The 22,306-nt window shown below is 44.9% G+C and overlaps 1 protein-coding gene across 1 annotated transcript in view; it reads left to right on the top strand.

The window, feature by feature from the left end:
• Nucleotides 1–22,306, top strand: part of LOC139754419 (uncharacterized) — a 461,762-nt gene that overhangs the window by 271,222 nt on the left and 168,234 nt on the right. Inside the window, exon 3 of the mRNA XM_071671697.1 lies at nt 5,967–6,010. Within this exon, the coding sequence (XP_071527798.1) occupies nt 5,967–6,010 (44 nt within the window). The remainder of the gene's footprint in view (nt 1–5,966; nt 6,011–22,306) is intronic.

Below are 22,306 nucleotides of genomic sequence, written 5' to 3'. Positions count from 1 at the left end.
CGTGGCGATGTAGTTCAAGTCTTCAGCTCCTTGAACACGACTACATAACCCTTGTAGGGCACGTACTCACCGCTTAAGTACGATGTTAAGGGGCAAAAAATGTCTTAAATCTTGGATTACGACTACTTAACCCTTGAAGTGCGCTTACCCTCAAGTACGATGTCAGGGGGATTAAAAGTGTCATCGACTTCTTGAGTACGACTAACTAACCCTTACAGTACGCTTACTTAGCCCATGAGTCCGGTGGCATCGGGCTGAAGATGTTTTTGCTTTTCTGTTGAAAAAAATTTTTTGGAACTTCTTTCATGTGTTACTTGAGGGTGGCACACCGCAGAACCTTGCTGCTTCCCGGTACGTCCTTGTGATTGAACCTCCTCCTTGTGTTCCACCGGCCTCCTCGACACTATTTATATAGCGTGTTGAAGATTTACGACATTCCAGCGCTCGGGATGAGCTAATTCATTATTAACTTGGTGGCCCTTAGGCCTGAAGACGGGATGGGAGACTTGCCTCTCCTCATACCAAGGAAACACAAAATGTTAGACGTTCTCAGCATCTTGATACCTGAATCAGGTCTGAGAGAGGCTCCAGTCATCCACAGATATATGCGATGAACAGTTCTTTGTTCAGATAATTTCCTTCCAGAACCAGCAAACAATACTGCGCGCGCGCGCGCGCGCACACACACACACACACACACACACACACACACACACACACACACACACACACACACAGTGTGTAAAGGGGTTATTTAGGTAAGGCACTAAAATTATTCATCTGCCAATCCACATACTTTAGTAGACTTACATCATAAATCTCTACATTGTAAAACAATCTTCCGTTTCTCCACGTTACCTTCTGGCCATCGCTTCCTTATTCCCCACCCTCAACCACCCAACATGAGGAGGGGGAGGGCGGCCTTAACTCTCCCCACCTCCTCTGTGGTTTACTACCCCTCCCTTGGCTTACTCCCAGATCTGTTAGGATATCCCTCCGTGGCTTACTAACCACCCTCCCTGCCTAGCCCTCCCTGACTTTCTCTCCCTTCACCCTGGAGACCACTTGTGCCTGGCTTACCATCTCCCACATGTGCTTCTCCACTCGCTTACTTGCTGCCTTCGTCTGGCTACCTGTGGTGGGTGTGCCATCCTTCCTTGGTCCACAGCCCCCCACCCACCCACATCTCTATACACACCCCGTCGTTGACCGACCTTCCTCCCCGTCATGGTGTACTGGTGCTCCGTAGCTTAGAATCCCTTACCCCCTGGCTGCCACCCGCTCGTAATGTTTATTCCTCCCTCCAGTGTTGTTACCTCACCTCCCTCACTCCCTTGGCTTACCACGCCATCCCCATTCATCACCCTTGGCTCACTAGAACACCCCGTCTTTTCTGGTATATTTACTTTCTCTCCTTCGCCTGCTTCTCTTCTCTTCTAGCCACCTTGATTAATCTTCTCTTTGGATAACATCTATCCCTCCAGCGCCTCTTCCACTAGCTCGCTGCCATTTCGTGTCCTGATCCCTTGCCCCTCTTCTGTAGGCTTACTTACCCCTTTCAGTCTTGCTACCCCGTTTATCCCCCGCTTACAACCCTTTCTTAGGCTGCCTACCCTTTTTTTTTTCTGGCTTACAACCCCATCCTAGGGTTTATAACCACTTTTATAACTCCTTTCCTTGACTTTCAATCTTATTTCAGGCTTCGTATCCATCCTCTGCTGGTTCATCACTACCTTACTTGAACTTTACCGAACACACTCGTGCAGGGCACTGCCCTATGACCCGCCCTCTGCACCCTGGTTTATATGCTTGATATATCTGCTTAACCCCTTGAGCACGACGATACGACCCTTGAGCACGACGATACGACCCTTGAGCACGACGATACGACCCTTGAGCTCGACGATACGACCCTTGAGCACGACGATACAACCCTTGAGCACGACGATACGACCTTTGAGCATGACGGTACTACCCTTGAGCTCGACGATACGACTCTTGAGCACGACGATACGACCCTTGAGCACGACGATACGACCCTTGAGCACGACTATACGACCCTTGAGCATGACGGTACTACCCTTGAGCACGACGATACGACCCTTGAGCATGACGGTACTACCCTTGAGCACGACGATACGACTCTTGAGCACGACGATACGACCCTTGAGCATGACGATACGACCCTTGAGCACGACGATACGACCCTTGAGCTCGACGATACGACCCTTGAGCACGACGATACGACCCTTGAGCATGACGATACTACCCTTGAGCACGACGATACGACTCTTGAGCACGACGATACGACTCTTGAGCATGACGATACGACCCTTGAGCACGACGATACGACCCTTGAGCATGACGGTACTACCCTTGAGCACGACGATACGACTCTTGAGCACGACGATACGACCCTTGAGCATGACGATACGACCCTTGAGCACGACGATACGACCCTTGAGCTCGACGATACGACCCTTGAGCACGACGATACGACCCTTGAGCATGACGATACTACCCTTGAGCACGACGATACGACTCTTGAGCACGACGATACGACTCTTGAGCGCGACTGTGCGACTCTTGAGTGTAATGGTCTGCTTTTTTGCCTTAACTCTAAATCATCCAGGTAAAGGCCATCTGGTCGTACTAATAGGATCATATTTGCCGTAGTTAGGGGCAGTATCGACGCTCTCAAGTGGATGAAGATCACACTAGAAATATTCTTGGCAAGGACTTCGTCAGTGTGTGATTAGCAATGATGATTCACTTCGTCAGTGTGTGATTAGCAATGATTATTCACTTCGTCAGTGTGTGATTAGTAATGATGATTCACTTCGTCAGTGTGTGATTAGCAATGATGATTCACTTCGTCAGTGTGTGATTAGTAATGATGATTCACTTCGTCAGTGTGTGATTAGTAATGATATTCACTTCGTCAGTGTGTGATTAGCAATGATGATTCACTTCGTCAGTGTGTGATTAGTAATGATTATTCACTTCGTCAGTGTGTGATTAGTAATGATGATTCACTTCGTCAGTGTGTGATTAGTAATGATTATTCACTTCGTCAGTGTGTGATTAGTAATGATTATTCACTTCGTCAGTGTGTGATTAGTAATGATGATTCACTTCGTCAGTGTGTGATTAGTAATGATGATTCACTTCGTCAGTGTGTGATTAGTAATGATGATTCACTTCGTCAGTGTGTGATTAGTAATGATTATTCACTTCGTCAGTGTGTGATTAGTAATGATGATTCACTTCGTCAGTGTGTGATTAGTAATGATGATTCACTTCGTCAGTGTGTGATTAGTAATGATGATTCACTTCGTCAGTGTGTGTTTAGTGATGATATTCACCATGACGCCATCATGTTCCTCATGCTCGGGTATATGTTTTCATCTACGTTGTACCAATTGGTTTTCTGTTTTGTGTTGCACTAGTGTTGTAAGTGGGGGACATTTTGTTACGTAGGTTTGAGTTGCCGTAGTGTTTGATATTGGGGGATATTTGATGTAGCTATGTGGTGTGTTTTTTGTAGGAAAATTAACAAGAACTGGGTTGTTGTCCGTATTATTATTATTATTATTATTATTATTATTATTATTATTATTATTATTATTATTATTGTTATTATTATCATTATTATTATTATTATTATTATTATTATCAGTATTATTATTATTATTATTATTATTATTATTATTATTATTATTATTATTATTATTATTATTATTATCAGTATTATTATTATTATTATTATTAGTAGTAGTAGTAGTAGTAGTAATAGTAGTATTGTTGTCATTATTATTATTATTATTATTATTATTATTATTATTATTATTATTATTATTATTATCAGTATTATTATTATTATTATTATTAGTAGTAGTAGTAGTAGTAGTAGTAGTAGTAATAGTAGTATTGTTGTCATTATTATTATTATTATTATTATTATTATTATTATTATTATTATTATTATAAATACCATTACTACTACTACTACTACTACTACGTGTCGTAGAGGGCGATCAAGAACGGCGGAGCTTAACTGAAAATCCTCCCTTCCTGTATTACTATTTTTCGAAAAAAAGATATATAGGAAGCGCTTTAGGAAAGTTTTCCTGAAAGGCTCGCTGATCTGGTCATGACACTACCTCGCTGAGGCGGAACACAGCGAACAGGTGTAAAAAAAAGCATTAGAAATAACCATATTATCATTATATTATTATATTATTAGGTGTTTGCTTTGAAGAATGTATGTGAGAAATACTTAGAAAAGCAAATGGATTTGTATGTAGCATTTATGGATCTGGAGAAGGCATATGATAGAGTTGATAGAGATGCTCTGTGGAAGGTATTAAGAATATATGGTGTGGGAGGAAAGTTGTTAGAAGCAGTGAAAAGTTTTTATCGAGGATGTAAGGCATGTGTACGTGTAGGAAGAGAGGAAAGTGATTGGTTCTCAGTGAATGTAGGTTTGCGGCAGGGGTGTGTGATGTCTCCATGGTTGTTTAATTTGTTTATGGATGGGGTTGTTAGGGAGGTAAATGCAAGAGTTTTGGAAAGAGGGGCAAGTATGAAGTCTGTTGGGGATGAGAGAGCTTGGGAAGTGAGTCAGTTGTTGTTCGCTGATGATACAGCGCTGGTGGCTGATTCATGTGAGAAACTGCAGAAGCTGGTGACTGAGTTTGGAAAAGTGTGTGGAAGAAGAAAGTTAAGAGTAAATGTGAATAAGAGCAAGGTTATTAGGTACAGTAGGGTTGAGGGTCAAGCCAATTGGGAGGTGAGTTTGAATGGAGAAAAACTGGAGGAAGTGAAGTGTTTTAGATATCTGAGAGTGGATCTGGCAGCGGATGGAACCATGGAAGCGGAAGTGGATCATAGGGTGGGGGAGGGGGCGAAAATCCTGGGGGCCTTGAAGAATGTGTGGAAGTCGAGAACATTATCTCGGAAAGCAAAAATGGATTTGTTTGAAGGAATAGTGGTTCCAACAATGTTGTATGGTTGCGAGGCGTGGGCTATGGATAGAGTTGTGCGCAGGAGGATGGATGTGCTGGAAATGAGATGTTTGAGGACAATGTGTGGTGTGAGGTGGTTTGATCGAGTGAGTAACGTAAGGGTAAGAGAGATGTGTGGAAATAAAAAGAGCGTGGTTGAGAGAGCAGAAGAGGGTGTTTTGAAGTGGTTTGGGCACATGGAGAGGATGAGTGAGGAAAGATTGACCAAGAGGATATATGTGTCGGAGGTGGAGGGAACAAGGAGAAGAGGGAGACCAAATTGGAGGTGGAAAGATGGAGTGAAAAAGATTTTGTGTGATCGGGGCCTGAACATGCAGGAGGGTGAAAGGAGGGCAAGGAATAGAGTGAATTGGAGCGATGTGGTATACCGGGGTTGACGTGCTGTCAGTGGATTGAAGCAGGGCATGTGAAGCGTCTGGGGTAAACCATGGAAAGCTGTGTAGGTATGTATATTTGCGTGTGTGGACGTATGTATATACATGTGTATGGGGGGGGGGGTTGGGCCATTTCTTTCGTCTGTTTCCTTGCGCTACCTCGCAAACGCGGGAGACAGCGACAAAGTATAATAAAAATAATATAATATTATTATTATTATTATTATTATTATTATTATTATTATTATTACTATTATTATTATTATTGTTGTTATTGTTATTATTATTATTATTATTATTATTATTATTATTATTATTATTGTTGTTGTTGTTGTTGTTGTTGTTATTATTATTATTATTATTATTATTATTATTATTATTACTATTATTATTATTACTATTATTATTATTATTGTTGTTGTAATTGTTATTATTATTATTATTATTATTATTATTATTATTATTATTGTTGTTGTTGTTGTCGTTGTTGTTGATGTTGTTGTTGGTAGGCTTGCCATGTTTCTCGAGACTCATATTAATATGTTTTTTCATCTTATCGTTACAGATAAAGCCGTGTATTCGCCTGGGTATGCGGCCGATAACGGGATGGTAAGTTTCCACTTGTGTGCCTGAGTCAGCTGGTGCTTGCTCCCCCTGGCCTCCTTCATTGCTGGTATCAACCATCAGTCTGTCTCTCTCTCTCTCGTTCATGGTATACCTTGACAGTTGTTGTTGTTGTTGTTGTTGTATAACTACATCATATTGTATTATTTTTAGTGTTCGTACCTTCGGTTTGTTTTGGTGAAATACATTATCATCTTTTTTTTTTCTAATGTTTTTTTGTGTTTTATTAGGTCGTTCGGACGCGTTATGGTTGTGGTGTGTGATGGTTCGTTAAATTGTATGACTGTATGTCTAGAGACATCGTCCTGTTGTATGAGTTGTATAGTTGACTTGTTTGACTGAATAGGTTGCATTTTACGATTTTTCGTTGCCTGATTGGTGCTGATCGATTTATATTGGTACATCTGTTGGGTTAAGTGCTTTTATGGGTTTTACGTATGATGTGTCAGCTAGTAGGAGCAGTCTTATAATTTGTTGTATTGATGGGTTGTTGAGATGAATCATCCTCAACTGTTTGGTGTTTGGTTGTATTTATTGGGTTTGCTGATGCTTTGTGTGGTAATGACTTCTCACTTCACCTGTTGTTGCGTGGCAAGATGTGTGCAGAGGATATACTGTATTATTTAATCATCCTGTTATATGATCCAGTCGTACGGATATGATATGTGTCGATCATCCTGGTGTATGACTGTATCATAGATTGGTTCGTTGGGATGACTATATGATAAATGTTTATGTATATGTTACACATTCAACATCTAGTTATATCTTCGCTTTGTCTACTCGCCTTGCTGGGCCTTGTGTTGACAAAGGATTGCCCCGTACAGCCCCAGTACACGAGTTAGCCGGCTGATACTGTACCTTATATAAGCCCGCGCTTACCATGGGCACCAGGAGAGACCAAGTCTCCAGTTGAAGGTCATGACGCTTGTTCATGTACTGTACGTTGGAGAAGCTTGAGGTTATAAGATGTAGGAACCACGTGCTGTGGGTCTGTGATGAAGGGTATAGGGCATGACGTTCGAGAGGAAGGGGTTTTAATGGTGTGTGGGTGATGGGGGAGTGTTGATGAGGTAGTGAGTGTAGGAATGGTGTATGGGTGATGGGAGAGTGTTGATGTTGATCTGACTCTAGGAATGGTGCATGGGTGATGGGGAATGTTGTTATTGTTGTTGTCATGGGTGTAGGAATAGTATATGGGTGCAAGGGAGTGTTAATCTTATTGTAGTGGACGTAGGAGTGATGGTATATGGATGATGGGGACGTGTTGGTGTTGTAGTGAGTGAAGGATTATGAAGCCGCGTACACTGTAGCTTGATGAAGCGGATGGATTTGTGAGGACGTGCGGCAGATGTGGAGGGGAGGCGTGCCTGAAGACGGCCCGTGTCAGGCTCGATGTTTGGTGGGAAACCTCGAGACTGGAGGCTGGGGAGCATCAACCTCTTGAGATACAGAAATGACGCCGCTTGTGGTGGTACAAGTGTTAGCTGGAATGTATGAAGGCAGGAATGGACACAAGGGGGAAAAAATAATGATTTGATTATTAATGGGCTTTTGTCCATGACATGAGGAGCCAGTCTTAAAAAAGAAAAAGTAGATAACGACTGGAATGGTCACTTGAAAGAAAAAAAGTTTCGTAAAGATCAGTTTTGTGAGCCATTTTGGTGAGAGAGAGAATATGGCAGTTGTACATGCGAGGCTGTGTGCTTCTGTCGCCCTGTTATACTATTTTATTTGAAGTATTTTACATCACCGAGTTGCAAGGACGAAGAAAATACCAATGATCCGTCGCCTGTATGGGTTTGCCTGTGGACTACTGGTCTCTTGAATGTGCATCATCTTGTACCATCCATCACTTGGCTCGAGTTATGGTTCAGCTCGACAGAGCGCCGCAAAGCCTTCACGCAGGGCTGAGATAAGAGGAATTTCAACTCGTTTTTATTCATTTTGATATTATCACGAGCGTCCTCCGTGCGTGTCTGCTGCCGCTGACATCCATCTCATTGCCTCAACACTCACAATGCCGCACTTCTCTTGACCGCCTTGTTAACCCGAGCCCCGCGCTACGATCCGAGGGCAGGATGGCCTGCCTGGCCTTTGACCTGAACGTGAAGGTCTCGAAAATGCCGGGCCATCATCATGCCCAAGGGTCGTGCCTTCGTGCTCAGGGATCATACCATTTGTGCTCAAGGGGTTGACTGTCATAACGGCACACATCTTTTTACTGTCTTGTTAAAGTAGCGCATTATATTGTTAAATGTTGGGTGTTATGTTCTCTCGTGCGGGGGAGCTGTACTCGGTCCGCGCCCAACCTCCATTTTCTCTCGTGACTGCCTCCAAAGATTTTGTCCATCCAAGTTTGCAACACAGACGTTTTATAAGCATTTCGTTTGTAGTTGACTGATTTATTATGCTGCAGTGTGAGTGAAGAGGTTTTAAGCATATATCATCCTGCCTTTTTTTTCTGATTGGTTGGGAACGTTATGATTTAGGTGTCATTACTCCTTCATAAAGTCGTCAAAGTAATGCTTTGAGATACTTGTCTCTGACACATGACCATTTGCACGACAATTTCTCAAAAAGAAATGTGACGTCAGGTTCTTAAGGTGAGCTGAGTTCGAGGCCCGTGTGTCCTTACATACTTTCGAGAGAGTTAAGTGTCTGGGACAAAGGATTACTGTGGGTGCAGGATGTGGTGATGAGGTAAACATGGAAGTGTGCTTCCCCGAGCACGACAGTACGACCAGTGAACACGACGGTACGACCCTTCGGATGGAGAAGTCAGTGGCGTTAGGCCCCTGACTCATAAATGGGTTGGGTCAGAGGTCAGGCCATCATACGCAGGGGTCGTACCGTTGTGCTTGCCGAGTTCATCGTGGCACAGTTAACGTAACACTCAGGGAAATGTTCTTTTTAAGGGATGTACGTCGAGTGAGGACTGTATTGCTGCTCTCCGTACAGTATCTTTAACGCTATATGGGCTTGTGCCGCGTAGCATCGGCCCATACACTAGATTCGGTCTCAGTGGCCTTATTTACAGCCTACTCACACTGTCCCCAAATGTACTGTTCACCTTAAACGCCTCGATGTTTGTAGGCTAAAGTCAGTATTTAGTCTCATGGAAAGAATTATGAATTCAGACAGCGACTGTAACGCTACGGCAGTGGACGGGGTTCTCATGGTATCCCCTGTGCACAAGAAATGTCAGGACCAGCTGTTGCGTTTGCCCGGTAATCATTGTACCTTTGTTTGACTGATGGCAGCTGGTGCTGGGGTCAGAGGCTTGCACCACTTCCGCTCACGCCACCTGGTGAATTATCCTGTTTTTATCTGCCGGTCGTGTATGAATTATTTTCTGAATTATCTTTTGTTGCTGTTGTTGTTGTGTTCTTATTGTTATTATTATTATTATTATTGTTATTATTATTATTATTATTATTATTATTATTATTATTATTATTAGTAGTAGTAGTAGTAGTAGTAGTAGTAGTAGTAGTAGTAGCAGTATCATTTATTACCTTATTTTGATATTATTACTTTTATAGATATTTTCTATATATTTTTGATAGTGTCCGACATGGCACAGACAAAACGGGCCCGAATCAGATGCAATCTTGGGGCAAGGAAAAAAATAAGGAAAAGAATTTAGAGATTATATTAATGGTTTTTTTTTTCAAGTGTTTTTAGACGTGATTATTAGAGTTAGGAAGGCAAGAGGAAAAGGGAAAGAAGGAAGGAAGATGAGGATTTGACTGCTTCTCTGTTCGAGGGAAGGAGGAAGGTGTGAGAATGGTCAGTTCTTGAGTGTCCGAACTCACACACACACACACTGTGGGGAAACCTGCTGCCAGACTCATGGCTCGGTATCAAGCCTTGGGGGCGGGGATGTATGCCGAGCTCACTACAACAGTGGCCAAAATAGTACATGTAGGAGAGAGAGAGAGAGAGAGAGAGAGAGAGAGAGAGAGAGAGAGAGAGAGAGAGAGAGAGTCAACATTGCGGCGTAGAGAGAGAGATGGTTGAAGAGAGGCGACCACAGAGGAATTAAAAAGACGGACGGCTTTTGATTTCGCCATCGTTAATGAAGGTGTGGAGGAAGAACCACTTCACACATGTGAGTGCAGTACACCATGCTAAGGCGAACTAACCCCAGACTATGTGATACAGCTGCTCATGAAAATGATTCTGGCACCTATGCAGTATTCCCAGCTTTTGGGAAGCGGACGTTTTCAAGAGAGAGTGGAGGATATGGTTATGCTAAACATGTTGTTGTTTTTACAGGGTCCAATTGCGGTATTCTGAATTTAAACAGAAGGAAACGAATATGATGATATAAAGATATAGGGAGAAATTACCTTTTAGCATTATTATATTTACCGAGGTTACTGCTTCGCCATGTTGAGATGCTGCACAGGTCTATACTAAAAGGGGAAATGTGTTCAGTACGAGAAAGAGAGCGAGTATTTAAGTTGAAGGGTAGAAAAGAAATTCTTTTGCGTATGAGTGAACAGGATTGGAAGTAGAAGAAAAAAAAAATAATTATCGTGAGAGGAGAGGGAGCAGGCGATAGGACAGAACCCTTAGGGAACACCAGTGTTCATGGTATGGGAGATGGGAGTCGCCTCATCAATGACTGCTACAACGAAATGGTCAGATGATAAAGTAAGCAGAGAAAGGGAATTTAGGAAGCAAGGACTTATGCCACACCCTGTCTCATACTATTCAACATAATACCTGAAGGAGGGAGAGAGAGAGAGAGAGAGAGAGAGAGAGAGAGAGAGAGAGAGAGAGAGAGAGAGAGAGAGAGAGGAGCAGAGGGGAGTGACATGGGTGATCATCAGTTGACAAAGCACTGCGAAGTCCGTACTGGAGATCAGAAGGAAGCGAATGAGACTGTGAGTGTTTTGGAAAGTGGGAGTTAAGGAGAATTCCCAAGACCTTAGGTATATAGCAGAAGTGAGAACAGTTGGAGAGGTTTGAGTGGTCTCCTTTTCTAAGGGTTGGGCTGCATGTAGGCATGCTTCCCAAAGGGAGGAAATGTCTTGAAGTTTAGACTGAGGCCAAAAAGACGAGCAAGAATCGGAGGTAGTTTGGAGGCATACTTCTGGAGGACACAAGGAGGTATGCCTTCTGGGCCATAAATCTTGTTCACCTGGAGCAGGAAGATTACTCTGAATACCGTGCTCGAGGAAAATACAGATGGTGTAGACTCAGTGGCAGGAGGTGGGGACAGAGGTCTCGAAGCAGACTCATCCAGAATGGAATGAGTGGAAGAGAAGGTTCCAGAAGAACGGATTTATCAGTTGGATAGTTTATCACGGGACTGATCACGTCAGAAGAGAGTGGGAAAGGTTGAATTACTAAAGTTGTAAGAGACGTTGTGGTGTAAGGACCAGAAAGATATATTAGTAGTAGAAGAAGTCAAGTAAACATATTTTCTGTGACTCCAAGCGGAGATGAAGGTAGAGTGGGTTCACTGGAAGGAAGGGGTTTCATGTTCCGGTACTCTGACGCGAAAAGCATCACAACGATCAGGGCAGGAATGATTAAGGCATACGGGAGAGAAAGAGAGAAGGATTTCGTGAAAGATGTAGGGTTCCATCCCAACCAGCCAAGATAACCTCCACCATCCGTTCAGCACGACGTGAGCCACCCCGGCTAGCGAAATGGTAACCGTCTCGGAGAGTCAGTTAAGAAACCGCACAGGTATGACAGCTAAGCTCTCCCAAAGTGCGAAAAATGATGTTTCGAGGAGAGAGAGAGAGAGAGAGAGAGAGAGAGAGAGAGAGAGAGAGAGAGAGAGAGAGAGAGAGAGTGGTGACCAATCAGAAGATATAGAAATATGGTTTTAGTTGGAGGATCACGAAAGGGGCAGAACTAGTGTATGCTCACAGTGCGAGGGTTCCGAGGTGATAAAGAGGTCGAGTGTGTTGTAGTAGCAGCAGTTGTGAAGGTGGGGAACTCGTGTTGGGTGTTTCATTATCTGTCGCAGAACCTCGTGAAAGGAAGAACAAAAGGCCTCGGCGCACAGTGAACCTCACCAGTCCTTGTGGTGTTCATTGAAAATCCCGTACATGGAGGATCTTCGGCAGGAAGCCGAAGGGTTGTACATAGGAGGAGGAATTATTATTATCATTATTATTATTATTATTATTATTATTATTATTATTATTATTATTATTATTTACAATTTTTTTTCTCCAGTCGTTCAGCTTTCACTAACTTTTATGCTCTGAGACCGGCCAGGCAGTAAGCGAGCGTCCGCATTCTGCTCCTTGGCTTATCTTACACTTTGCCTGAAACTCCATACGTGGCGTAACATTTGGGATATGGAGGATGATGCGTGTGTGGAGAGAGAGAGAGAGGTAGTGCATGATGGTCACGTGCAGGTGGGGAGGGACGGGCAGCAGGACGCTTGGTCTGGGGAACGTGCCCGGTCGGGATGGTGGCTGGCGACAGGGGACGAGTACGAGGACGGTGTTGTACACGATGGGAAACGTTGAGATGGAAACTTTGAATGAAAGTTTGAGATTGCTATAAGTACTTTGACATACTCCGAAAACTGTAGTATTGACAAGACAGGGACATGCTCTGTGAGACTGGTCGCACAAGGACGTTGATATATACAGGCGTAGGCTGGCCCTCTAACCCCACAATACACTGGTGTTGCTGGGACGGTGGGGTTACTAAGGATTACAAAGGGATTCAAACAGCAGCAGACCACTTGGTCCCTCGAGGCTTTCTGTGATAGTGGAAGAGACATAAATGTCATAGGTCAGTGTGGGAAGACTAGGAACACAGTAACGAAGAATAAAGCTATATATATATATATATATATATATATATATATATATATATATATATATATATATATAACATACAATGCTCCAACAGCCAGGATCGAACCTGGGACCCCTTGTGCAAGAGGCAGGCATGCTAACCGCTAGGCTAAGGGACTGTATAATAGGAAACAACTATTCGAAATACTAAGTACTCGAATACCCTTCGTCTCACAATGGTGAGCAACGGGGTCTATCGGTTGTTTCCGAACAGAACACATAGCCAGCTGATAGCGTTTTACCGAACCTGACTGTACAAGGCGGAGTTATATGAATACGAATAAAGTGTATATGAACGCGCACCTTCATAGAACATACAAAGCTCCAACAGCCAGGATCGACCGATAGACCCCGTTGCTCACCATTGTGAGACGAAGGGTATTCGAGTACTTAGTATTTCGAATAGTTGTTTCCTATTATACAGTCCCTTAGCCTAGCGGTTAGCATGCCTGCCTCTTGCACAAGGGGTCCCAGGTTCGATCCTGGCTGTTGGAGCTTTGTATGTTCTATGAAGGTGCGCATTCATATACACTTTATTCGTATTCATATAACTTCGCGTTGTACAGTCAGGTTCGGTAAAACGCTATCAGCTGGCTATGTGTTCTGTTCGGAAACAACCGATAGACCCCGTTGCTCACCATTGTGAGACGAAGGGTATTCGAGTACTTAGTATTTCGAATAGTTGTTTCCTATTATACAGTCCCTTAGCTTAGCGGTTAGCATGCCTGCCTCTTGCACAAGGGATCCCAGGTTCGATCCTGGCTGTTGGAGCTTTGTATGTTCTATGAAGATGCGCATTCATATACACTTTATTCGTATTCATATAACTCCGCCTTGTACAGTCAGGTTCGGTAAAACGCTATCAGCTGGCTATGTGTTCTGTTCGGAAACAACCGATAGACCCCGTTGCTCACCATTGTGTGACGAAGGGTATTCGAGTACTTAGTATTTCGAATAGTTGTTTCCTATTATACAGTCCCTTAGCCTAGCGGTTAGCATGCCTGCATCTTGCACAAGGGGTCCCAGGTTCGATCCTGGCTGTTGGAGCTTTGTATGTTCTATGAAGGTGCGCGTTCATACACACTTTATTCGTATTCATATAACTCCGCGTTGTACAGTCAGGTTCGGTAAAACGCTATCAGCTGGCTATGTGTTCTGTTCGGAAACAACCGATAGACCCCGTTGCTCACCATTGTGAGACGAAGGGTATTCGAGTACTTAGTATTTCGAATAGTTGTTTCCTATTATACAGTCCCTTAGCCTAGCGGTTAGCATGCCTGCATCTTGCACAAGGGGTCCCAGGTTCGATCCTGGCTGTTGGAGCTTTGTATGTTCTATGAAGGTGCGCGTTCATATACACTTTATTCGTATATATATATATATATATATATATATATATATATATATATATATATATATATATATATATATCTTTCATACTATTCGCCATTTCCCGCGTTAGCGAGGTAGCGTTAAGAGCTGAGGACTGGGCCTTTGAGGAAATATCCTCACCAGGCCCCCTTCTCTGTTCCTTCCTTTGGAGAAAAAAAAAAAAAAAAGAGGGGGAGGATTTCCAGCCCCCGATCCCTTCCCTTTTAGTCGCCTTCTACGACACGCAGGGAATACGTGGGAAGTATTCTTTCTCCCCTATCCCCAGGGATAATATATAAATATATATATATATATATATATATATATATATATATTTTTTTTTTTTTTTTTATACTTTGTCGCTGTCTCCCGCGTTTGCGAGGTAGCGCAAGGAAACAGACGAAAGAAATGGCCCAACCCCCCCCCATACACATGTACATACACACGTCCACACACGCAAATATACATACCTACACAGCTTTCCATGGTTTACCCCAGACGCTTCACATGCCTTGATTCAATCCACTGACAGCACGTCAACCCCTGTATACCACATCGCTCCAATTCACTCTATTCCTTGCCCTCCTTTCACCCTCCTGCATGTTCAGGCCCCGATCACACAAAATCTTTTTCACTCCATCTTTCCACCTCCAATTTGGTCTCCCTCTTCTCCTCGTTCCCTCCACCTCCGACACATATATCCTCTTGGTCAATCTTTCCTCACTCATTCTCTCCATGTGCCCAAACCATTTCAAAACACCCTCTTCTGCTCTCTCAACCACGCTCTTTTTATTTCCACACATCTCTCTTACCCTTACGTTACTTACTCGATCAAACCACCTCACACCACACATTGTCCTCAAACATCTCATTTCCAGCACATCCATCCTCCTGCGCACAACTCTATCCATAGCCCACGCCTCGCAACCATACAACATTGTTGGAACCACTATTCCTTCAAACATACCCATTTTTGCTTTCCGAGATAATGTTCTCGACTTCCACACATTTTTCAAGGCTCCCAAAATTTTCGCCCCCTCCCCCACCCTATGATCCACTTCCGCTTCCATGGTTCCATCCGCTGACAGATCCACTCCCAGATATCTAAAACACTTCACTTCCTCCAGTTTTTCTCCATTCAAACTCACCTCCCAATTGACTTGACCCTCAACCCTACTGTACCTAATAACCTTGCTCTTATTCACATTTACTCTTAACTTTCTTCTTCCACACACTTTTCCAAACTCAGTCACCAGCTTCTGCAGTTTCTCACATGAATCAGCCACCAGCGCTGTATCATCAGCGAACAACAACTGACTCACTTCCCAAGCTCTCTCATCCCCAACAGACTTCATACTTGCCCCTCTTTCCAAAACTCTTGCATTTACCTCCCTAACAACCCCATCCATAAACAAATTAAACAACCATGGAGACATCACACACCCCTGCCGCAAACCTACATTCACTGAGAACCAATCAGTTTCCTCTCTTCCTACACGTACACATGCCTTACATCCTCGATAAAAACTTTTCACTGCTTCTGACAACTTGCCTCCCACACCATATATTCTTAATATATATATATATATATATATATATATATATATATATATATATTTTTTTTTTTTTTTGTCGCTGTCTCCCGCTTTTGCGAGGTAGCGCAAGGAAACAGACGAAAGAAATGGCCCAACCCACCCCCATACACATGTATATACATACGTCCACACACGCAAATATACATACCAACACAGCTTTCCATGGTTTACCCCAGACGCTTCACATGCCCTGATTCAATCCACTGACAGCCCGTCAACCCCGGTATACCACATCGATCCAATTCACTCTATTCCTTGCCCTCCTTTCACCCTCCTGCATGTTCAGGCCCCGATCACACAAAATCTTTTTCACTCCATCTTCCCACCTCCAATTTGGTCTCCCACATCTCCTCGTTCCCTCCACCTCCGACACATATATCCTCTTGGTCAATCTTTCCTCACTCATTCTCTCCATGTGCCCAAACCATTTCAAAACACCCTCTTCTGCTCTCTCAACCACGCTCTTTTTATTTCCACACATCTCTCTTACCCTTACGTTACTTACTCGATCAAACCACCTCACACCACACATTGTCCTCAAACATCTCATTTCCAGCACATCCATCCTCCTGCGCACAACTCTATCCATAGCCCACGCCTCGCAACCATACAACATTGTTGGAACCACTATTCCTTCAAACATACCCATTTTTGCTTTCCGAGATAATGTTCTCGACTTCCACACATTCTTCAAGGCTCCTAGAATTTTCGCCCCCTCCCCCACCCTATGATCCACTTCCGCTTCCATGGTTCCATCCGCTGCCAGATCCACTCCCAGATATCTAAAACACTGTACTTCCTCCAGTTTTTCTCCATTCAAACTTACCTCCCAATTGACTTGACCCTCAACCCTACTGTACCTAATAACCTTGCTCTTATTCACATTTACTCTTAACTTTCTTCTTTCACACACTTTACCAAACTCAGTCACCAGCTTCTGCAGTTTCTCACATGAATCAGCCACCAGCGCTGTATCATCAGCGAACAACAACTGACTCACTTCCCAAGCTCTCTCATCCCCAACAGACTTCATACTTGCCCCTCTTTCCAAAACTCTTGCATTCACCTCCCTAACAACCCCATCCATAAACAAATTAAACAACCATGGAGACATCACACATATATGCTTTTCATGTAGTTAAGGAGGGGCAAATAATGTCAGTATTGAATTTGAAGCGAAATACTTATCATGTCTCTTTTTAAGCGTATCTATGGTACTGCTTTCAACCAATCTAATTGTAGGTTAATGATCTCGTCGAAGAAATAGTATTTTGCCTCATTCGAGGTAAGACGGTTGCTCACGAGTTTGTAACGAGTGAAATCAGACGAATCTATCGAAGCGTTTGATAATTCTGAATTTCTGTGTCAGATCACCCCTTAACCTTCTCTTGTCTAAACTGAATAGATTTAAGTCGTTCCATCGGAGCCTGTGGTATACGCCTGGCTCATGGTTCTGTTATGGTTGGTAGGTGCAGTGTTGGTAATAGGGGGTAGACTCAGGTACTGTACCGAGTTCCTGATGAACCACTTTGATTATTATTTATTTGAAGGGAATATTTTTTAAAGTTCTGTTTTCGAATCGGATAAAAACTTAATTTCACAGAAATTTAGACTTCTTTTCGTACCAACTGATACTCTCGCCCTTTGCTTCTCCCACTGAGTGTGTGTACCCAGCTCCTGAAACCCATTTTCGCCACTCAGTAAGAGAGTTCCTAAATGCAGCAAACTTACACTCGTGTTTTGGCACTGTTGGCTTGTGCCACAGCCAGAGATACAGGCACTGCTGGCTAGTCCACAGCCAGAGATACAGGCACTGCTGGCTTGTCTACAGCCAGAGATACAGGCACTGCTGGCTTGTCCACAGCCAGAGATACAGGCACTGCTGGCTTGTGCCACAGCCAGGGGCGCAGGCACTGCTGGCTAGTCCACAGCCAGAGATACAGGCACTGCTGGCTAGTCCACAGCCAGAGATACAGGCACTGCTGGCTAGTCCACAGCCAGAGATACAGGCACTGCTGGCTTGTCGACAGCCAGAGATACAGGCACTGCTGGCTTGTCCACAGCCAGAGATACAGGCACTGCTGGCTTGTGCCACAGCCAGGGGCGCAGGCACTGCTGGCATGTGCCACAGTCAGAGACACAGACACTGCTGGCTCGTGCCACGGCCAGAGACGCAGGCACTGCTGGCTTGAGCCACAGTCAGAGACACACACTGCTGGCTTGAGCCACAGTCAGAGACACACACTGCTGGCTTGTGCCACGCCCAGAGACGCAGGCACTGCTGGCTTGTGCCAGAGCCAGAGACCCAGGCACTGCTGGCTTGTGCCAGAGCCAGAGACATAGGCACTGCTGGCTTGTGCCAGAGCCAGAGACGTAGGCACTGCTGGCTTGTGCCAGAGCCAAAGGCGTAGGCACTTCTGGTTTGTGCCAGAGCCAGAGACGGAGGCACTGCTGGCTTGTGCCAGAGCCAGAGACGCAGGCACTGCTGGCTTGTGCCAGAGCCAGAGACGTAGGCACTGCTGGCTTGTGCCAGAGCCAGAGACGGGCAGTGCTGGATGATGGTACACGCGTGGTGAGTGGCTGTACTTGGGTGGCGTTGTGTGGAGACTGACTGGCTGATGAATGTAGAGTGACATTGATAAGAAAGTGGAAACAGAATGTACTGGGGTGGTTATGTATGGAGACTGGTACCAAGACAGTGGAGACTGGTTGCCCTGGGTTGGTACTGGTGCTGTGGGCTGCACATGAAGACTGGCAGTAATGGGACGGTGACGTACTCATGCAGACGGGAGTTATGAAGATGTTGCCTTGGTTGAGACAGGCTCTGACACACCCATGTACACTAGCACTTGAGTACAAGGACGGTGGTGTACACATGCACTCGAGCGCGAGGACTGTTGTACTCGTAGTGTACAGTCAGGAGATTGGCACTGTAACTATAACGTACATGTGGTGTACACTTGAAGACTACCATCACCGTGACGATCATCATATGGAGTGTGGCACTATCGCGATGCCCAGGAACACCTCGTGTTGCACGCTGCCCACGCTCCGACACACTTGGCCCGACCCGGTGTTGGAGGACGGTGGCGGAGTGGAGACTGGCGAGGATGGAAGGGACGATGTTGTACGTCCAGTTGCCGACTGGCGAGGGTGGGAGGGACGATATCGTACGTCCAGTTGCAGACTGGCGAGGGTGGGAGGGACGATGTCGTACGTCCAGTTGCCGACTGGCGAGGGTGGGAGGGACGATGTCGTACGTCCAGTTGCCGACTGGCGAGGGTGGGAGGGACGATGTCGTATGTCCAGTTGCAGACTGGCGAGGGTGGGAGGGACAGTGTCGTACGTCCAGTTGCAGACTGGCGAGGGTGGGAGGGACAGTGTCGTACGTCCAGTTGTAGACTTGCGAGGGTGGGAGGGACAGTGTCGTACGTCCAGTTGTAGACTGGCTGTAGGTCATCATCGAATACAGGGAGGCTGGCACTGGGACCGTTGTGTTCACCTGGAGACTGTCAGGTAGTCAGTGATGCACACACGGGGCCAGAAGCCTTGACCGTGAGGCACATGTGGACCTGGGACGGGATGGTGCAGGAACGTGTAGGAGAACACGTAGACGGTGATTGTTACGTGAAGATGAACTCTTGAACGATAACGTACACGTGGAAATGGCCGTGTCGATGGTGATGGGTATGCGGAGTGAGGGAGGCTGGTGATGAGTTCGAGGACCTGACCTTCACATAGAGATGGGTACTCACACGATGACGCACACATGGAGATGCCTACTTAAACAGTGACGTAAAATTAGGGGAGGTGTGTTGACAACGTCATTACGGAGGGAAGCTCACGAAGAACGAAGGATACTGAATATTTTGAAATGAACATGTTTATAAGTTTTCCATGCGGTGTTTGATAGCTGGTCCGACAACTTTTTTAAGACGTCGATGTTTTTTTCTTGCGTCTGGTAATGTAACAGATGAAGTTGACTTTCCCTGGATGATGATGTCATAGGTGAAGCAACGGTGGATGGCAGGTGGATGTTGACGTTGTGGTTGTGCCATGTCTTGTGTGGTGGAGGCGTGTCCTTATAGAGGTGGAGCAGCGGTGATCGTAGTGGGTCTCGTGAGGTGCAGACGTGGCCTCCTCAGAGGTGGAGCAGTTGTCTTGGAGACGTGTTTTTCTCTCATAGGTGGCGCGCTGTTGTTGGGGACGTGATCTTCTCAGAGTTGGAGCAGTGGTGTTGGAGAGGTGATTTTAGAGTTGGAGCAGTGGTGTTGGAGACGTGATCTTCTCATAGTTGGGGCAGTGGTATTGGAGACGTTGTCTTCTTAAAGTTGGAGTTGTGGTGACGGAGACGTGGTCCTTTCACAGGTGGAGCAGTTGTGTTTGAGAGTGGGTTTTGTGTGGGGGAGACGTGGTCCTCTCATAGAGGTGGAGTAGTGGTGTTGATCGTGGGTTTTGTGTGGTGGCGACGTGGTCTTTTCACAAGTGAAGCAGTGGTTGCTGACAAGTGGATGTAACGGGTGTGGTGAGGTAGAGACGTGGTCATCTGAGAGGGCTGGGTGATAAGGGTGGGAAGTAGACAGGTGGCCACGGGCAGCGTGTGGCATCAGGGCTACGTGCGCACGTGTCTCAAGTCTGAGTCAGGAACCACGTGTTGCCTCACCATCTCACACAACCCCCTAGTTTCCAGACCGAAGAACGTGTCTGTCTTTATAACGCAATGTGAGATGGATGTGTCAGTGCATTCCGCACACCCGTGATCTACATGAGGAATTCTTTCATTATTGATAGCTTGGCGATCCTCACATCCGCTGACTGCATTAATGTCTGTCCTGAGATATAAGGTGATGTAGAGGTGATTTGAAGGGAGATGTTCTCTTGGAGGTGTGTATATGTTGGAGAGGCAGGCGTCCACCGACGAAGCCTCCTACGCCACCACCGGTAAAGGTGGGTCTGTCTGTGGGCCAAGTAACGGTGAAAAGGAACTTCTTGGAATCAGCTTAAGCTTGCGGTCGACTATAGCACTCTCTTCATGGAGTGCTGAATAGCGATTGCCACTCTACAGTATATATTATAACCAGTAATATATTTTATGTATTGCATGTATATGCGCGTGTTAAAAAGATTATCTGTATTTAATTGCCTTCAGAGGTTTATGTTACATTTTCTAACGTTTCTAAATTGTATGTCTGGTCATAACTTCAGAAGCCATGGTATATTAGGACGAGGTTGCTTTGTCCTGGGTGGTTATGTCTTCCATGATGATCACGTCTGATACTCACTGTTGATATTCTTTGTGTGTTAACTCCTTGATCTCAACGGTGCATTCCTTTATAGTGTGTTATTTGTAGTGCATTTTCATCTTTTCAATTTCTTACAAAATAGAAATGAATCACTGTCACTCGACAGTTGCGGAATACCGCCACAAACTCCCCAATAAATGCCACATGGTAGTTCCAACATTTCTTTCTTCTTTAGTTACTGTTATTAAGGCGTCAGATGGATCGTGTTCGAATAACATTCATCATAGTAATAAGTGGCACAAGGGCTCACTCCTGACAAGACTGACATATTTGCTGATGCTCTTCTCATTATCATCATTATTATTACCAGCTATATTGTCGCTGCTGCTGATGTATTACCTACGTGTGCATCAGTTCCCAGTCTCATAATACGCAGTAAGAACTCGGTGAATAGATTCGTAGGGAATTTGGTAATTGATCACAGTACAGCTCAAAAAAGAAAAAAATACTACGTAATGGTCCTTAAGTATTCGATCAGCCCTCCTCACAATTCATACCGTCCTCAGATATTTCATTTCCAACACATAGATCCTTTTCTGTACGTTCTTATATAGAGCCCATGCCTTGCATCAATTCAACACCGTCGTGACTATGATGAAATCAAAGATATCCATCTTTACCCTCGCAGGCAGTGACCATTCTTTCCACACACACACACACACACACACACACACACACACACACACACACCTCGGTGCACCCAAGACAGTAACCCCCTCACTCGCCCAACGTCTCACTTCAGCTCCCATCGTTACATTCGCTGCCGTGTCCATTCCCAAGTCTCTAAGCTTAACGTCTTCCAGATTCTCTCCGTTCAAACCCATACTCGAACCCCCGTCTCCCTCTCTTGCTAAGCCTAAAAACCTTGCTTTTCTTTACATTTACTCTCAACTTTCTCCTTTCACACACTATCGTAAACTGAGAAACCAGCTTCTGCAGGTTCTCACTCGAAACTGCCACCAGCGCTTTGTCATCAGCATACATCAACTGACCCACTCCCTTGGCCCCCACCCTCACCGCCCACCGCTGACTGACAGGAGACCTGATCTCCTCTCCAAGACCCTCGCATTCACCTCCCACACAATCCTATTCATCGACAGATTAAACAGCCGTGGTGACATCTCGCATCCCTGACGCAGATCCATCTTTACTTGGAACAGGTCTTCCTCCTCG

Source organism: Panulirus ornatus, chromosome 17 (assembly GCF_036320965.1).
Source record: "Panulirus ornatus isolate Po-2019 chromosome 17, ASM3632096v1, whole genome shotgun sequence".
Classification (NCBI taxonomy): domain Eukaryota; kingdom Metazoa; phylum Arthropoda; class Malacostraca; order Decapoda; family Palinuridae; genus Panulirus; species Panulirus ornatus.
This window is presented reverse-complemented; position numbering and strand designations above follow the sequence as displayed.